The following is a 19,879-nucleotide window of genomic DNA, read 5'->3' on the forward strand; positions in this document are numbered from 1 at the left end:
TGTCAAGATCTCTAAGGATCTAACCTGGTCCCAACATATTGATGTAGTCGTAAAGAAGGCAAGACAGAGGCTATACTTTATTAGGAGTTTGAAGTGATTTGGCATGTCAACAAATATACTCAAAAACTTCAATAGCTGTAACCGTGGACAGCATTCTGACAGGCTGCATCACTGTCTGGCATGGGGGAGCTACTGCACAGGACCAAAAGAAGCTGCAGAAGGTTGTAAATCTAGTCAGCTCCATCCTAATACCCAGGACATCTTTAGGAAGTGGTGTCTCAGGAAGGCAGCGTCCATTATTAAAGACCTCCAGCACCCAGGACATGCCCTTTTCTCACTGTTACCATCAGGTAGGAGACACAGAAGCCTGAAGGCACACACTCAGCGGTTCAGGAACAGCTTCTTCCCCTCTGCCATCCAATTCCTAAATGAACATTGAAGCTTTGGACACTACCTCACTTTTTTTTAATATACAGTATTTCTGTTTTTGCAAATTTTTTAATAATCTATTCAATATACGTAATTTACTTGTTTATTTATTATGTTTTATTTTATTTATTACTAATGTTTTTTCTCTCTCTCTCTGCTAGATTAGGTATTGCATTGAACTGTTGCTGCGAAGTTAACAAATTTCATGTCACATGCCGGTGATAATAAACCTGATTCTGATTCTAAACCAGGATACTAAAAGTTTTTCCAGTTATATGAAGAGGTGAGATTTGATATTAGAAAATGATGCCAGTGAGGTAGTAATGGAGGACAAAGAAATGACAGGTGAACTTAGTAAGTACTTTGCATCTGTGTTCCCTGTGGAAGACACTGGCAGTGTGCCAGAGGTCTGTGAGTGTCAGGGAGCGGGAGTAAGTGCCATTGCTATTACAAAGGTAAAAGTGCCAGGCAAATTGAAGGGTCTTAGGTTGATAAGTCACCTGGACCAGACAGACTACATCCCAGAGTCCTGAGAGAGGATGCTAAAGAGATAACAGGTGCATTGGTCATGATCTTTCAAGAATCACTTGATTCTAGCATTGTTCCGGAGGACTGGAAGATTACAAATGTCACTCTACTCTTTAAGAAGGGAGGAAGGCAAAAAGAAAGAAAATTATAGGTCAGTTTGCCTAACCTCGTGGTTGGGAAAGTGTTGGAGTCCATTATTAAGCATGAGGTTTCGGTTCCAGTACTTGGAGACTAAGGATAAAATAAGTCAACGTCAGCATGGAATCTGTAAAAGGAAGTATTGCCTGACAAATCTGTTAAGAGGTCTTTGAGGAAATAACAAGAAGGGTTGACAAGGAAGAGGCAGTTGATGTTATTTACTTGGATTTTCAGAAGGCATTTGATAAGGTTCCACACATGAGGCTACTTAACAAGATAAAATCCCATAGTGTGACAGGAAAGAGACTGGCATAGATAGAGGAATGACTGACAGGCAGGAGGCAGTGAGTGGGAATAAAGGGGGCCTTTTCTGGTTGGCTTCCAGTTACTAGTGGTGTTCCTCAGGGGTCAGTACTGGGACCGCTATTTTTCACATTGTTTGTCAATGATTTGAATAATAGAATTGATGGCTTTGTGGCAAAGTTTGCGGATGATACAAGATAGATGGAGGGGTAGGTAGTGCTGAGGAAGCAATGTGATTGCAGCAAGACCTGGACAAATTGGAAGAATGGGCAAAAAAGTGGCAAATGGAATTACAGTGTTGGGAAATTTACGACAATGCATCTTGGTAAAAGGAACAATTGTGTGGCCTATTATCTAAATGGGGAGAAGGTTAAACATCAGAGGTGCAGAGGGACTTCGGAGTCCTTGTTCAAGACTCCCAGAAGGTTAATTTACAGGTTGAATCTGTGGTAAGGAGGCAAATGCAATGTTGGTGTTTATTTCAAAGGGAATAGAATATAAATGCAAAAAGATAATGTGGAGGCTTTATAAGATACTAAGCAGACTGCACTTGGAGTATTCTCAACAGTTTTGGGCCCCATATCTCAGAAAGGATGTATTGTCATTAGAAAGAGTCCAGAGGAGGTTCATGACAATGATTCCAGGAATGAAGGGGTTAACATATGAGGAGCATTTGGCAGCTTTGGGACTGTACTCACTGGAATTTAGAAGAATGCATGGGATCTCATTGAAACCTACCGAATGTTGAAAGGACTAGATAGGGTGGATGTTTCCTCTAGTGGGGATATTCAGAACTAGAGGGCACTGCCACAAAATTGAGGGGCGACCTTTTAGAACAGAGGTAAGGAGGAATTTTTTTTAGCTAGAGAGTAGTGAATCTGTGTAATATTCTGCCACAGACTGTGGTGGAGGCCAAGTCCGTGGGTTTATTTAAGATGGAAGTTGATAAGTTGCTGATCAGTCAGGGCATCAAAGGAGAAGGCAAAAAGCCAGGTGTATGAGGTTGAGTGGGATCTGGGATCAGCATGATGGAATGCCAAAGCAGACTTGATGGGCTGAATGGCCTAATACTGCTCCTATATCTTATGGTCTTGTGGCTCCTCCCACAGTGCTGCTGAGTAGGGATTTCCAGGACTGAGATCCCTAATGAATGATGTTTCCAAGTCAGGGTGATGTGCAACTTGGAAGTGTTGGTACTTCCATAGCTGATGCTCCTGATGGATGTGGGGGACGCTATTACAGTCGCAAAGGTGGAGAACTTCACTGAATACAGTCCTCAGTGGTACACACAACAGCCTGTGATGCAGGGGATGAATGCATAATAAAGTGAATGGATACCAGTCAAGTGAGATGCTTGCCCTGAATCAGGCTGAAAACCTGTATAGAACTGAAAAGTTGTCAGACAGCATTAACAATGCCATTGCAATAGGGAGCCCAGTGATGAGACAATTGTACAATTAGGTGACAGTGACATGTTATTACCTTAAATTATGGGGCTTTTCAGCTTTACTGAATTCTTGTTTGTTGCTTTCTGCTCTTTCCTTTCTAATGCTGCTTTTGGGACTTGGTTGGCTGTTGAGAGACAACATAAAGTTCAGCACTTGCCTCTTTGAACACTAGTATGTCAAAGTCAAGACATAGATCCTGAAATACAAATTAGCAGCATTTGTGACCGGGGAATAAAGTTAATGCTACAGTTCGAAAACTCTGCACCAGAATTGGGAAAGAAAGAAAATAAGTACTTATTAAATTGCAGAGAGTGAGGGAATGATGACTGAGGGACCAGGTAAAATCAACAAAGGATATGGTTGTGGCTGTCCAGGACTAAGCTGTAAAAGCTATATAGCTGTTTGATAAGATAATAAGGGAGCTAGATAGAGAAGAATATGAATTAAAAACATGTAAAAGCTGTGAAATGAGTTTCAGATAAAGAGAAAGAATAAAAGCTGCACACAGCAGAACTGTAGGAGATGCTCGGTAGATCAGGTGAGAGGAAAAACTACGCAAATCCCTCAGGTGAAGAGCAAACAGAACCGCCCTTTCTTCAGGCTTGCTCTCTCAAATATTCCCCTTACCTATACAGCAACAATTGTTCTGAAAACTGGCAAGTAATATCAAAACAACCTGCAGGAGCTTCTATAGAAATATAAAAAAGGGATAGCTAAGTAATTGCAAGACTTCAAGAGAGTCAGACTGGGGAATTAGTGACGAGAAACAAGGAATTTGCTGCTAAATTAATACTTTACATCGGATGTCACAATGGTGGACATTGTAAATATCCCAAATATACAGAGATGCGTGAATTTCAAATGGCATAGCAGAACATGTAATGATCTCAGTCATGAGGGGCAAAGTGTTGGAAAAAGGAAAAGACAAGCAAGTTTCCAGAACCTGATGGTGTGCCTATGAGAATCAAAATTTGGGCAGCCATTAGTTGAAAAATTTCAGAAGTTAACAGAATGGAAAAATTAATAAGTAGAGGGGGGGGGGGAAGAGGGGGGGGAGGGAAGAGGGGGGGGAGGGAAGAGGGGGGGGAGGGAAGAGGGGGGAGGGAAGGGGGGGGAGGGAAGAGGGGGGGGAGGGAAGAGGGGGGGGAGGGAAGAGGGGGGGGAGGGAAGAGGGGGGAGGGAAGGGGGGGGAGGGAAGAGGGGGGGGAGGGAAGAGGGGGGGGAGGGAAGAGGGGGGGAGGGAAGAGGGGGGGGAGGGAAGAGGGGGGGGAGGGAAGAGGGGGGGGAGGGAAGAGGGGGGGGAGGGAAGAGGGGGGGGAGGGAAGAGGGGGGGAGGGAAGAGGGGGGGAGGGAAGAGGGGGGGAGGGAAGAGGGGGGAGGGAAGAGGGGGGAGGGAAGAGGGGGGGGGAGGGAAGAGGGGGGGGAGGGAAGAGGGGGGGGAGGGAAGAGGGGGGGGAGGGAAGGGGGGGGGGAGGGAAGAGGGGGGGGAGGGAAGGGGGGGGGAGGGAAGGGGGGGGAGGGAAGGGGGGGAGGGAAGAGGGGAAGGGAAGAGGGGAAGGGAAGAGGGGAAGGGAAGAGGGGAAGGGAAGAGGGGAAGGGAAGAGGGGAAGGGAAGAGGGGAAGGGAAGAGGGGAAGGGAAGAGGGGAAGGGAAGAGGGGAAGGGAAGAGGGGAAGGGAAGAGGGGAAGGGAAGAGGGGAAGGGAAGAGGGGAAGGGAAGAGGGGAAGGGAAGAGGGGAAGGGAAGAGGGGAAGGGAAGAGGGGAAGGGAAGAGGGGAAGGGAAGAGGGGAAGGGAAGAGGGGAAGGGAAGAGGGGAAGGGAAGAGGGGAAGGGAAGAGGGGAAGGGAAGAGGGGAAGGGAAGAGGGGAAGGGAAGAGGGGAAGGGAAGAGGGGAAGGGAAGAGGGGAAGGGAAGAGGGGAAGGGAAGAGGGGAAGGGAAGAGGGGAAGGGAAGAGGGGAAGGGAAGAGGGGAAGGGAAGAGGGGAAGGGAAGAGGGGAAGGGAAGAGGGGAAGGGAAGAGGGGAAGGGAAGAGGGGAAGGGAAGAGGGGGGGGAAGGGAAGAGTCAATATGGCAGGAAGCTGTAGTTCCTGGAGGTGCTGCAAACCACACTTTGATCAGACATCATACTGTGGTCCACTGAAAGCAAGAAAATCATCCTGTTGGAGCTCACAGTACCATGGGAGAAAAGATACGAGGAGGCTCAGGAGAGGAAGGCCCTGAAGTACCAGTCCTTAATCCAGGAGCGCAGGGACAAAGGAAAGCCTACATGGCATTCGGAGATGAGCTGTAGAGGATTCCCCGCAAGGTCAGCATGGAGACTGCTGTCTGCGCTGGGTCATCGTGCCCGACCCCGGCCCCCTAGGCCTGAATCAACATAGTAGTAGTAGCTGGGTCTTGATGAAAAGAGCAAGAACCAAGCAGCTGGCAGGATGGGGGAGGAAGCAGAGAGAGACTTTCAGGAGCAGATGGGCAGAGACTTAACCACCACTGCTAACCCGCCAATTGGAGGGTGTAGTGGTTAAAGGTCGAAATCGTCCACGAAGGTTGGGCATCACTTGACGACATCTGCTCCTAGCAGGGTAACTGAAGAGAGCAAGTATATATACACACACATACCTTAAACATAAATACATATAAAATATAAAAAACTTGCATGATAAATACTGTAATGAAGGTTAGATGAGTCGGCAAAAATTTGGCAAGTGGATTTAATACGGGAGTATGCGAGGTCATGCACTGTGTAGAAAGGATCAAAGGGCAGACACTGGGTTAGATTAAGATTAAAGTACCGAAAGCTACAGGTGTTCTTGTGCATGAAACATAAGGTATCATGCGACTGAAGTAATTAGCTGGAAGGCAAATAACATATTGGACTTATTGTGAATGTTTTGTAGTTGAAGAGAAGTTATAGCTATGCAGGATGTTGGTAAACTGTACATTGGAAATGTAAAATAATTAAAGACAGAAAAGTTGCCAAGACCCGGTGATCTGTGCCTGAAGATAATACTTTTACATTTTGTTGAAATGCTGGTCGGTGTGAAGTGGCATCAGCACCAGGCTTTGAGACAAATGGTCCTGGGGTTCGAATCTGACTGGTGCCTTGGCACGCTTTCCATCTGTGCTGGGTTGAGCATCGAACTAGTAACTCGGCCTCGGAAAAATGCCGTGCAATGCGGCACAAGGTGCAAAAAGGAATAGCAATTGGTTGAAGCATTTCAGAACTCAGTGGATTGGAAAAATATAAATGTGTCCTATTTGGACATAAGAGTTAGAGCAAGAAATTAAAGTTGCAACATACTGAGGGGATACAACAGTGCGGATGTTTCCAAAAGTGAGACCGTCTCAAATAAGGAGACACAGTCATCATTTGAAACTGAGAGACACAGGAATTGTGAATCTCTGGAATTTTCCAACCAGAGCATTGCCTGGGCTAGATCACCGGAGGTTTAGATTTAAGATGGAAGTTGATTCAGTTTTGAAAGATTGGGAGATGGAGGGTGAGGTGGAATTGACACTGTAGGAGCCGAGGAATGGGATATATCAGTCATAACCACATTAAAGAGCAGGACAACCTTGATGGGCCAGATTCTATTGTGTCATGTGCTGCCAAAGTGGAACATTAATGCTGGTCCTCTGTCCACAGATGATGTCTGACCTGTAGTACATTTCCAGCACTTTCTGTTTTTATTTCATATTTTCAGTACTTATAGTTTTATGATTTTCATAATTAACATCTGTCGTGTCTGGATTAATTGACTAATTTCACAATCCATCAAAATGTATTATTGCCATATACAGTGCACATCAGCAAATAATCTTATCTGTGTATATTTTCTTTATATATATGCAAATGTATAAGACTTCAACCAAAATTAAAATCAATTCTGATGTCTTCAAAGCAACAGCTCACAACAAAGGGAATTGAATATGTTTTTACGCTACAGCATCAGGCACTCACTAAAGTTGCCTTGATCTAAATGACACGGAAAGAAGCACTTACTCACCTTGTGTCAGAAGAAGGAAAACCAACAGCAACAACCTATCCCTCCCCCCCAAGTACAAGTTACGTAACTACTGTTCCGTCAGTCAATGCAATCGTGACACACTCATGTCCTGTAATACATTTTGATAAGCATGTATCTATCAAGGTCAGATTTAAGGACAAACTCACTCTAAACTGTCCTTTTGTCAAAGACTGACTTCTACAATAACAACTGTCATTTATATACCAGTTTAATACACCAAAAAGTCCCAATGCACTTCACAGCAACATTGTCAAATAAAGATGATACTAAATAACAAGATTTTTGGCTAGGTAATTGAAAATTTGATCAAAGAGGTAGGTCTTGAGGATTCTCCTTCATCACGCAAAGAAATCAAGGGATATAGGGAGGGAATTTCAGAATTTAGGGTAATGGTACATCAATTAACGATGAAGCAATAGGAGGGTTTCTAACAGGAATGTATACAAAGTGGCCACTTTATTAGGAACACCTATACACGTGCTTGTTAATGCAAATATCTAATCAGCCAATTGTGTGCAGCAGCTCAATGCATAAACGCATGCAGGCATGGTCAAGAGGTTCAGTTATTGTTCAGACCAAACATCAAAATGGGGGGAAAAATATGATCAAGGTGACTGACCATTGAATGATTGTTCGTTCCCGACAGAGTGGTTTGAGTATATCACAAACTGCTGATCTCCTGAGATTTTCATGCATACAGTCTCTACGGTCTACAGGGAATGGTGCAAAATTCAAAAACTATCCAATGAGCGCCAGTTCTGTGGCCAAAAATGCCTTGTTAATGTGAGCATCTCTAAATGCACAACATAGTAAACCTTGAAGTGGATGGGCTACAGCAGCAAAAGACCATGAACTTACAGAAATACCTTCTGTACCTCAAAGTGGCCACGAAGTGTAGAGGAATTGGTTGCCATTGTGTTGCAGCTTGTATATATTTCAATGTAGTTTCTCAATCTTCACACTCATTCCTTTATACTTGCATTTAAGATCCAGGTTTCTGATTGAGCTAATCACTTTCAACTTGTTGATAAAATTAAGTCATGCTATATTTACATCATCTTTCTCCTTGCCAGCTTGTCTTCCTTACCTCCTTCTTCTTAGACCATCCCTCAGGACTGCTGTTCCCAAAAGGAACCTTAATGTTCATATCCTGCATTTAAACCTCCTGAGTACACATTACTAAGTCTTACACACTTTGTCGTCTCACTGGGTCTCCAATACACTAACATAATCTAAAATACAACTCTTCTCTGCATCCTACAAATTCACCTGATACTTGAATTGACCCAGTCTGTCGATAGTTCATGATTATTGCACAGCTCTTGTTACATGCACCTCAAATTTCCTGATTTGTATTCTGCCCTCTTTTACATGTTTGAAGGTGTACGTACAACTTTGAAAATACTATTTCCTGATTTATATCATGTTCTGTTTTAGTTTGAGAGTAGACTTACTACTTCAACTTTGTTATTTCTTTGCTCCACCTAAACCAGTTCTATTATATGATTTCCTAAACTATGATCCTTCCCCTGTCCATCGGCGTTCAGAGAGGCGGGACTGCGCAGGCATGTGACGTCGGGCAGTGAAGTGCAGAAGATTTAAAAGGAACAGAGCCTCATACAGCAGGCAGCGTAGTTTGCAGGCGGTGGAGTGAGCCGGGAGCAGAGTGAAGGCTTAAGGGCTTCAGCTCAACGGACTTAGGTGGAAACGGGCAAGGCGAGGAAGGTTTGGTATTCATTTTCTGTTGTTATTTGAGGAGAGAGGCAGTATGAGTGTGAGGGCAGTTTGCTGTTCTCGGTGCCAGATGTGGGAGGCCCTGGAGTCTCCAAGCCTCCTGGACGTCCACATCTGCGCCAGGTGCGCCGAGATGCAGCTCCTAAGGGACCGCATTAGGGAACTGGAGCTGCAGCTCGATGACCTTCGTCTTGTCAGGGAGAGTGAGGAGTTGATAGAGAGGAGTTACAGGCAGGTGGTCACACCGGGGCCACGGGAGGCAGACAAGTGGGTCACGATTAGGAGGGGGAAAGAGGAAGAGTCAGGTAATAGAGAGTACCAAGGTGGCTGTGCCCCTTGACAATAGGTACTCCTGTTTGAGTACTGTTGGGGGGAACAGCTTAACTGGGGGAAGCGACAGTGGCCATGCCTCCGGCACAGAGTCCGGCCCTGTAGCTCAGAAGGGTAGGGAAAGGAAGAGGAGGGCAGTTGTAATAGGGGACTCAATAGTAAGGTGGTCAGATAGGCAATTCTGTGGACACAGTCCAGAGACCCAGATGGTAGTTTGCCTCCCTGGTGCCGGGGTCCGGGATATTTCTGATCGCGTCCAAGATATCCTGAAGTGGGAGGGTGAGGAGCCAGAGATCGTAGTACATATAGGTACCAATGACATAGCTAGGAAAAGGGAAGAGGTCCTGAAAGGAGAATATAGGGAGTTAGGAAGGAAGTTGAGAAAAAGGACCACAAAGGTAGTAATCTCGGGATTACTGCCTGTGCCACGCGACAGTGAGAGTAGGAATGCAATGAGGTGGAGGATAAATGCGTGGCTGAGGGATTGAAGCAGGGGGCAGGGATTCAAGTTTTTGGATCATTGGGGCCTCTTTTGGCACAGGTGTGACCCGTACAAAGGACGGGTTACACTTGAATCCTAAGGGGACCAATACCCTGGCGGGGAGATTTGCGAGGGCTACTGAGGTGACTTTAAACTAGAATGGTTGGGGGGTGGGAATCAAATTAAAGAGGCTAGGCGAGAGGAGGTTAGTTCACAACAGGGGGATTGGAACCAGTGCAGAGAGACAGATGGGGTGTAAAATGAGGGTAGAAGCAAAAAGTACTAAGGAGAAAAGTAAAAGTGGCAGGCTGACAAATCCAGGGCAAGCATTAAAAAGGGCCACTTTTCAACATAATTGGATAAGGGCTAAGAGTGTTGTAAAAGCGAGCCTGAAGGCTTTGTGTGTCAATGCAAGGAGCATTCGTAACAAGGTGGATGAATTGAAAGTGCAGATTGTTATTAATGAATACGATATAGTTGGGATCACAGACACATGGCTCCAGGGTGACCAAGGATGGGAGCTCAACATTCAGGGATATTCAATATTCAGGAGGGATAGACATGAAAGAAAAGGAGGTGGGGTGGCGTTGCTGGTTAGAGGAGATTAATGCAATAGAAAGGAAGGACATTAGCCGGGAGGATGTGGAATCGATATGGGTGGAGCTGCATAACACTGAGGGGCAGAAACCACTGGTGGGAGTTGTGTACAGGCCACCGAACAGTAATAGTGAGGTTGGGGATGGTATTAAACAGGAAATTAGAAATGTGTGCAATAAAGGAACAGCAGTTATAATGGGTGACTTCAATCTACATATAGATTGGGTGAACCAAATTGGTCAGGGTGCTGAGGAAGAGGATTTCTTGGAATGTATGCAGGATGGTTTTTTGAACCAACATGTCGAGGAACCAACTAGAGAGCAGGCTATTCTAGACTGGGTATTGAGCAATGAGGAAGGGTTAATTAGCAATCTTGTCATGAGAGGCCCCTTGGGTAAGAGTGACCATAATATGGTGGAATTCTTCATTAAGATGGAGAGTGACATAGTTAATTCAGAAACAAAGGTTCTGAACTTAAAGAAGGGTAACTTTGAAGGTATAAGACGTGAATTAGCTAAAATAGACTGGCAAATGACACTTAAAGGGTTGACGATGGATATGCAATGGCAAGCATTTAAAGATCGCATGGATGAACTACAATAATTGTTCATCCCAGTTTGGCAAAAGAATAAATCAAGGAAGGTAGTGCACCCATGGCTGACAAGGGAAATTAGGGATAGTATCAATTCCAAAGAAGCAGCATACAAATTAGCCAGAAAAAGTGGCTCACCTGAGGACTGGGAGAAAAATTCAGAGTCCAGCAGAGGAAGACAAAGGGCTTAATTAGGAAGGGGAAAAAAGATTATGAGAGAAAACTGGCAGGGAACATAAAAACTGACTGTAAAAGCTTTTATAGATATGTGAAAAGAAAAAGCTTGGTTAAGACAAACGTAGGTCCCCTACAGACAGAAACAGGTGAATTGATTATGGGGAGCAAGGACATGGCAGACCAATTGAATAACTACTTTGGTTCTGTCTTCACTAAGGAGGACATAAATAATCTTCCAGAAATAGTAGGGAACAGAGGGTCCAGTGAGATGGAGGAACTGAGGGAAATACATATTAGTAGGGAAGTGGTGTTAGGTAAACTGAAGGGATTAAAGGCAGATAAATCCCCAGGGTCAGATGGTCTGCATCCCAGAGTGCTTAAGGAAGTGGCCCAAGAAATAGTGGATGCATTAGTGATAATTTTTCAAAACTCTCTAGATTCTGGACTAGTTCCTGAGGATTGGAGAGTGGCTAATGTAACCCCACTTTTTAAAAAAGGAGGGAGAGAGAAACCGGGGAATTATAGACCGGTTAGCCTAACATCTGTGGTGGGGAAAATGCTAGAGTCAGTTATCAAAGATGTGATAACAGCACATTTGGAAAGCGGTGAAATCATCGGACAAAGTCAGCATGGATCTGTGAAAGGAAAATCATGTCTGACGAATCTCATGGAATTTTTTGAAGATGTAACTAATAGAGTGGATAGGGGAGAGCCAGGGGATGTGGTATATTTGGATTTTCAAAAGGCTTTTGACAAGGTCCCACACAGGAGATTAGTGTGCAAACTTAAAGCACACGGTATTGGGGGTAAGGTATTGATGTGGATAGAGAATTGGTTGGCAGACAGGAAGCAAAGAGTGGGAATAAACGGGACCTTTTCAGAATGGCAGGCAGTGGCTAGTGGGGTACTGCAAGGCTCAGTGCTGGGACCCCAGTTGTTTACAATATATATTAATGACTTAGATGAGGGAATTAAATGCAGCATCTCCAAGTTTGCGAATGACACGAAGCTGGGCGGCAGTGTTAGCTGTGAGGAGGATGCTAAGAGGATGCAGGGTGACTTGGATAGGTTAGGTGAGTGGGCAAATTCATGGCAGATGCAATTTAATGTGGATAAATGTGAGGTTATCCACTTTGGTGGCAAAAACAGGAAAACAGATTATTATCTGAATGGTGGTCGATTAGGAAAAGGGGAGGTGCAACGAGACCTGGGTGTCATTATACACCAGTCTTTGAAAGTAGGCATGCAGGTACAGCAGGCGGTGAAAAAGGCGAATGGTATGCTGGCATTCATAGCAAGAGGATTCGAGTACGGGAGCAGAGAGGTACTACTACAGTTGTACAAGGCCTTGGTGAGACCACACCTGGAGTATTGTGTGCAGTTTTGGTCCCCTAATCTGAGGAAAGACATCCTTGCCATAGAGGGAGTATAAAGAAGGTTCACCAGATTGATTCCTGGGATGGCAGGACTTTCATATGATGAAAGACTGGATCAACTAGGCTTATACTCGTTGGAATTTAGAAGATTGAGGGGGGACCTTATTGAAACATATAAAATCCTAAAGGGATTGGACAGGCTAGATGCAGGAAGATTGTTCCCAGTGTTGGGGAAGTCCAGAATGAGCAATCACAGTTTGAGGATAAAGGGAAGCCTTTTAGGACCGAGATTAGGAAAAAGTTCTTCACACAGAGAGTGGTGAATCTGTGGAATTCTCTGCCACAGGAAACAGTTGAGGCCAGTTCATCGGCTATATTTAAGAGGGAGTTAGATATAGTCCTTGTGGCTAAAGGGATCAGGGGGTGTGGAGCGAAGGCTGGTACAGGGTTCTGAGTTGGATGATCAGCCATGATCATACTGAATGGCGGTGCAGGCTCAAAGGGCCGAATGGCCTACTCCTGCATCTATTTTCTATGTTTCTATGTCCTGTTTAATCGCAGGGTGACACGTCTTACTCAGTCCTTCACTGCAGATACTGACCCCAAATCAAAGATTCTCCTCAGAAGCAATTACCTTGATTCATGCTGCCACAATTCATGTTCACACTCATTGAGATGACACGGCTTGTGAATATTGATATTACTGGCTGTGCAAGGAGGCTTCACTTGTGCTGGCTGTGTATCCTTCGCTGGGGCGATGGACTGCTGCATCTCCCATTGTCTGGCAGCATTACTGATAGCCAAGCGCCGTTTCTCCTGTTAAGAGGAACAAACATTTTATACTTCCAGTTCAGATTGTGGGTGGCTCCGTAAGGTTGTCATAGCGGGGATAGTGGGCATGAGCTCCCACTACCAATTAAATGCTCCCAATGACATGAGTCTCAAATAGCCTTTGTCAACCAATCCAGGTCCTGGCCTTCACTTAGCTACGAAGTCTGGTGGAACCATTCCTGACAGGGGAAAAGACAAAGGCAAGTTACTGGTGCATTAAAACCAATCACTCCAGGCAGATGGGCCTCATCACCAGCTGTGGTTGGCAGCTCATTTAGGAGAAGGAAACCTCTGCTGCTTTTCCGCTACATCAACTCATGGGGAAGGCTTTGGGAGTAAAGCTGGAGGAAAAGTCCAGAGCTTAAGTTCCTAAGGCAGTGCTATCTTCAGTTCCTGCTGACTGGCAACGCTGCTGGTGCCAAACTGTATCAGTCTCTGCTGTTCGTTTGGATTAATTATTTACATGGAGAGGGTAACATGGGTAACAGTTTGATCTCCATATCATACTGCCCTGGCTTGCGAATTGACTTTGACATAGAGCCAGGATGCAACATCCATGGTTGACCCCGACCAACAGGGGGCCACCAAGATTATGGTTATGAACACTGCAGCAAAATCAGAAAGCTTCTGAATCTGATGAATGCCCATTAGCATGGAGTTGTGGGGAGGAGTGGTTGGTGCAAAGAGAAAAGGGGGAGCAGTGATAGTCCTGCAGAGAAGTGGTAGGGAGACAGGAAAGTGGTTAGACGTTTGCACATTGGTGCAGACAGGACCAATATGTTTGGGGGCGGGGGGCGGGGGAGAAGAGGGAATTTGCAAGTATTGTTGAAGATAGATTAAGGTGTTTTGGCAACAAAAAAGGGCACTGAGGATAGAACCAGAAGGGAGATAAGATGACCTTGAAATAGAAGAAATGAATTCAGTGAAGGGTGAAGTTGTATTTGGAAAAGCAAAGTAAAAGGTGGCAGCAATATGCAGGGCAATAATTGAGGTCACAGAAAACAGAGTACAACAAGAAGGAACAGAGTGGAAAATCATAGGAGTGCACCAGTGAATTGAATCAGAGAGGAAAAATGATACAGTAGAATTAAAGAATATTATTGGTGCAGTGAGGAATGATATTGTCTCAGAAGTTCAGATCTTGAATCAGTCTGGGTGGAGTTAAGAACTAGCAAGGAGCAAGTCATTGATGAAAGTAACAATTAACACACTTATGCAAAAAACAGAGTTTAAATCAAGAACTAATGGGGGATAAAAGGAGGGTACTATAATAATCATGTGTGGTTTTAACTTCCACAGAGGTTGCACACACCAAGTTGCAAAGGAAAACTTCACAGACAAACTCATAGGGTATATTCAGATAGTTTATTGGAGCAATACTTTGAAGAACCAACCATAGACCGAGGCTTTTAAATCAGGTAATTTGTAATGAGCAGAATTATTATCCTCATAATGGATTCAAGTAAAGAGTGATCATAACTTAGTGGAATTTTAAATTCAGTTTGAGGCTGAGAAACTTGGGCCTAAAAACAGAGTTACACACTATTTATATATATTTTATATATACAAAAGGAATTAAAATGTTAGCAGGAAAGAAATGGCCAAAATGGATTGAAGAAATAGATTAAAGAATAAACCAACAGATTCAAAGTGGCAAATATTAAAGCAGAAATTGCATAAATATTTCAGATATTGTGTCAATATACCACAGTCAAGGGTAACAGCCAGAACAATTGAAACTTCTCTGCACAGCCAGTAAATTACAATCACAGTGATCATAATATGATGGAAATCACCAGCAGTTTGAGGGAGAAGCTGAAGTCAGATGTATTACAGTGGAACAACCAGAATTTCAGTGGCATGGGAGAAGAGCTGGCCAAAGGTGATTGGAAAGGGACACAAGCAGGGATAATGGCAGAACAGCAAAGGCTTGAGCTTCTGGGAAGAAATTGGAAGGTGTAGGATAGATGTCTGGATCTGTTGTTCAGAAGGGAAGGGGGTGAAGTAGGGTTAGGGGAACAGAAAGGAGATTTGGTGCACGAGAACCAGAGTCCCGGCTGGTTGTTGCCTCCTTGGTGCCAGGGTCAGATTGGGTCCAGAGCACTTTTAAGTGGGAGAGTGAGCAGCCAGAGGTCATGGTTCACGTTGGGACCAACAACATGGGAAGGTGGGGTGACGGCATTCTGCAAAGTGAGTTCAGGGAGTTAGGAGCTAAGTTAAAGAACAGAACCTCCAGGGTTGTAATCTCAGATTGCAACCCATGCCACGTGCTAGAGAGGCCAGAAAAGGGACAATCATTCAGTTTAACACTGGTTAAGGAGATGGTGCAGGAGAGACGGCTTTTTGGATCATTGGAAAGTGGGACCTGTACAGAACGGACGGCTTGCACCCAAACCAGAGGGGGAGTAATTATTTAGCGGGAAGATTTGCTAGTGCTGCATTGTGTGTGTGTGTGTGTGTGTGTGTGTGTGTGTGTGTGTGTGTGTGTGTGTGTGTGTGTGTGTGTTTGGTGTGTGTGCTGTAAACTACAGTTGCTTGCAGGGGAATGAGAACCAGAATGCCAAAATGGATAGTGGAGTGGCTGTGGAGACAGATGTTGTTAAGACCCCAGACAAAGTCAGGAATAAGGGTTGAGCAGGGTGGGACCAACGTACTGAGCTGTAACTTTCAACACAAGGAGGTTTGTAGGAAAGGCACAGGTATTCAGTGCAAGGATCAGCACGTGGAATTATGACATTGAAGCCAATAGTGAGACTTGGTTACAGGAGAGGCAGGACAGGCAGCTCAATGTTCTGGGGTTTCCTGTTTTAGATGTGATAGAGTGGGAGGGATTAAAGGGGGAGGGGTACCATTAGTAGTCAAGGAAAATGTCATGGCAGTGCTCAGTCACGACAGCTCTGGATAGAACTGAGGAAGAAGGAAAATATGACCAAGTTAATGGGGTTATATTACAGATCAACCAGCAGTCCGCAGGATTTAGAGGAGCAAATTTGTAGAGAGATTGCAGACTGTTGCAAGAAACACAAGGTGATTTTAACTTTCCACATATTGACTGTAACTCCCATACTGTAAAAGGACTGGATGGAGAAGAGCTTGTCAAATGTGTTCAGGAATGTTTTTTTAATCAGTGCAGAGAAGAACTAGAGAGAGTGTGATACTAGATCTCCTATTAGGGAATGAGACAGGGCAGATGACAGAAGTTTGTGTAGGGAACACTTCATATCTAATGATCATAATGCCATTAGTTTCAAGGTAATTATGGAAAAGAATATATCTTGTCCTTGGGTTGAGAGTCTAAATTGGAGAAAGGCCAATTTTGATGGCATCAGAGAGGATGTGGCAAGTGTGAATTGGGACTGTTTGTTTTCTGGCAAAGGAGTACTTGGTAACTGGGAGGTCTCTGAAAGTGAACTTTTGAGATTACAGAATTTCAATGATCCTATCAGAATAAAAAGGCAAAGATAACAGGTTCAAGGAAACTTGGTTTCCAAGAGATATTGAGGCCCCAGTTTAGAAAAAGGAGGTGCATAACAGGTATAAGCAGATAGGAACAAATAAGATACTTGAGGAGTACAAGAAACCATAGAAACCATAGAAACTACAGCACAGAAACAGGCCTTTTGGCCCTTCTTGGCTGTGCCGAACCATTTTCTGCCTAGTCCCACTGACCTGCACATGGACCATATCCCTCCATACACCTCCCATCCATGTATCTGTCCAATTCATTCTTAAATGTTAAAAAAGAACCCGCATTTACCACCTCATCTGGCAGCTCATTCCATACTCCCACCATCTCTGTGTGAAGAAGCCCCCCCTAATGATCCCTTTAAACTTTTCCCCCCTCACCCTTAACCTATGTCCTCTGGTTTTTTTCCTCTCCTTGCCTCAGTGGAAAAAGCCTGCTTGCATTCACTCTATCTATACCCATCATAATTTTATATACCTCTATCAAATCTCCCCTCATTCTTCTACGCTCCAGGGAATAAAGTCCTAACCTATTCAACCTTTCTCTGTAACTGGTTTCTCAAGTCCCAGCAACATCCTTGTAAACCTTCTCTGCACTCTTTCAACCTTATTTATATCCTTCCTGTAATTTGGTGACCAAAACTGAACACAATACTCCAGATTCGGCCTCACCAATGCCTTATACAACCTTATCATAACATTCCAGTTCTTATACTCAATACTTAGATTAATAAAGGCCAATGTACCAAAAGCTCTCTTTACGACTCTATCTACCTGTGACGCCAGTTTTAGGGAATTTTGTATCCGTATTCCCAGATCCCTCTGTTCCACTGCACTCCTCAGTGCCTTACCATTAACCCTGTATGTTCTACCTTGGTTTGTCCTTCCAACGTGCAATACCTCACACTTGTCTGTATTAAACTCCATCTGCCATTTTTCAGCCCATTTTTCCAGCTGGTCCAAGTCCCTCTGCAAGCTCTGAAAACCTTCCTCACTGTCTACTACACCTCCAATCTTTGTATCATCAGCAAATTTGCTGATCCAATTTACCACATTATCATCCAGATCATTGATATAGATGACAAATAACAATGGACCCAGCACTGATCCCTGTGGCACACCACTAGTCACAGGCCTCCACTCGGAGAAGCAATTCTCTACTACCACTCTTTGGCTTCTTCCATTGAGCCAATGTCTAATCCAAGTTACTACCTCTCCATGTATACCTAGCGACTGAATTTTTCTAACTAACCTCCCATGCAGGACCTTGTCAAAGGCCTTACTGAAGTCCATGTAGACAATATCCACTGCCTTCCCTTCATCCACTTTCCTGGTAACCTCCTCAAAAAACTCCAATAGATTGGTCAAACATGACCTACCACACACAAAGCCATGCTGACTCTCCCTAATAAGTCCCTATCAATCCAAATGCTTGTAGATTCTGTCTCTTAGTACTCCCTCCAATAACTTACCTACTACCGATGTTAAACTTACCGGCCTATAATTTCCCCGATTACTTTTCGATCCTTTTTTAAACGACAGAACAACATGAGCCACTCTCCAATCCTCCGGCACCTCACCTGTACACAGCGACATTTTAAATATTTCTGCCAGGGCCCCTGCAATTTCAACACTCGTCTCCTTCAAGGTCCGAGGGAACACCCTGTCAGGTCCCAGGGATTTATCCACTTTAATTTTCCTGAAGACAGCAAGCATCTCATCCTTTTCAATCTGTACAGTTTCCATGATCTCACTACTTGTTTCCCTTAATTCCATAGACTTCATGCCAGTTTCCTTAGTAAATACAGACGCAAAAAACCTATTTAAGATCTCCCCCATTTCCTTTGGTTCCGCACATAGCCGACCACTCTGATCTTCAAGAGGACCAATTTTATCCCTTACAATCCTTTTGCTCTTAATATATCTGTAAAAGCTCTTTGGATTATCCTTCACTTTGACTGCCAAGGCAACCTCATGTCTTCTTTTAGCCCTCCTGAAAAAGAACACTTCAGAAGGAAATCAGGAGGGCCAAAAGGCATGAGATTGCTCTAGTAGACAAGGTGAAGGAGAATCCTTAGGGCTTCTACAAATATGTTAGGAGCAATAGGATAGCAAGGGACAAAATTAGTCTTCTGGAAGATCAGAGTGGTAATCTGCATGAAGACAAAAGAGATGGGGGAGATATTAAATGGATTTTTTGCATCTCTATTTACTCAGGAGATGGACACAGACACAGAATCTATAGAAGTAAGGCAAAGCAGTGAGGTTTTGGATCCTGCAGAGGAGGAGGTGTTTGCTGTCTTGAGGTAAATCTGAGCGGATAAGTTCCCAGGGCCTGACAAGGAGTTCCCTCAGACCCCATGAGAGGTTAATTCAGAAATTGCAGGAGCTGTAGCAGAGATACTTAAATCATCCTTCGCGACAGGTGAGGTACCGAAGGATTAGAGGGTAGCTAATGTTGTTCCGTTGTTTAAGAAAGGCTCTCAGAATAAGCCAGGAAATTATAGGCCAGTGAGCCCAACATCAGTAGTGGGAAAGTTATTGGAAGGTATTCTAAGGGACTGACTTTATGAGTATTTGGATAGATGGACTGATTAGAGATAGTCAACATGGCTTTGTACATGGTAGGTCATGTCTAATCAATATTATAGAGGTTTTTTGAGGAAGTTACCAGGAAGGTTGATGAAGGCAAGGCAGTGGATATTGTCTAAACGGACTTCAGTAAGTCCTTTGACAAGGTATCACACAGCAGGTTGGTCAAGAAGGCTCAGTCACTTGGCATTTAAGGTGAGGCAGTAAATTGGTTTAGACATTGGCTTTGCAGGAGAAGACAGAGAGTGGAAATAGATGGCTACCTCTATGACTGGAGGTCTGTGACTAGTGATGTGCCATATGGATTGGTGCTGAGTCCATTGTTGTTTGTCATTTATATCAACGAAATGGATGATAATGTGGTTAACTGGATCAGCAAATTTGCAGCTGACACCAAGATGGAGGTGTAGTGGACTGTGAGGAAGACTACGAAAGATTGAAGTGGGATCCGGACCTGCTAAAAGAAATGGCCTGAAAAATGGCAGATGGAATTTAATGCAGACAAGAGTGAGGTGCTGCACTTTGGGAGGACCACCCAGGGTGGGTCTTAAGCTGTGAACGATAAGGCACAGAGGATTACTGTAGGACAGAGTGATCTGTGAATACAGGTCCATAATTCCTTGAAAGTGGCATCACAAGTAAATAGGGTCTTAAAGAATGTTTTTGGTACACTGGCCTTCATAAATCAATATACTGAGTATATGAGTTGGGATGTTATGTTTAAATTGTAGAAGATGTTGGTGAGGTCTAATATGGAGTATTGTGTGCAGTTTTAGTCACTTACCTATAGGAAAGATGCAAATAAGATTGAAAGAACACAGAGAAAACTTAC

At 44.2% G+C, this 19,879-nt stretch overlaps 1 protein-coding gene across 6 annotated transcripts in view; it reads right to left on the reverse strand.

Annotated features, from left to right (window-relative positions):
* LOC140211781 (leucine-rich repeat-containing protein 49) overlaps positions 1-19,879 on the reverse strand; it is a 127,315-nt gene that overhangs the window by 21,766 nt on the left and 85,670 nt on the right. For 4 of the 6 annotated variants that reach the window (XM_072281928.1, XM_072281930.1, XM_072281927.1 and 1 more), the window contains 2 exons: positions 12,794-12,975; positions 2,881-2,970 (listed from right to left, as the gene is read on the reverse strand). In XM_072281928.1, the coding sequence (XP_072138029.1) occupies positions 2,881-2,970; positions 12,794-12,975 (272 nt within the window). The remainder of the gene's footprint in view (positions 1-2,880; positions 2,971-12,793; positions 12,976-19,879) is intronic. The other 2 variants (XM_072281925.1, XM_072281929.1) reach the window with 1 other exon arrangement.

Source organism: Mobula birostris, chromosome 18, assembly GCF_030028105.1.
Source record: "Mobula birostris isolate sMobBir1 chromosome 18, sMobBir1.hap1, whole genome shotgun sequence".
NCBI classification, from domain to species: domain Eukaryota; kingdom Metazoa; phylum Chordata; class Chondrichthyes; order Myliobatiformes; family Myliobatidae; genus Mobula; species Mobula birostris.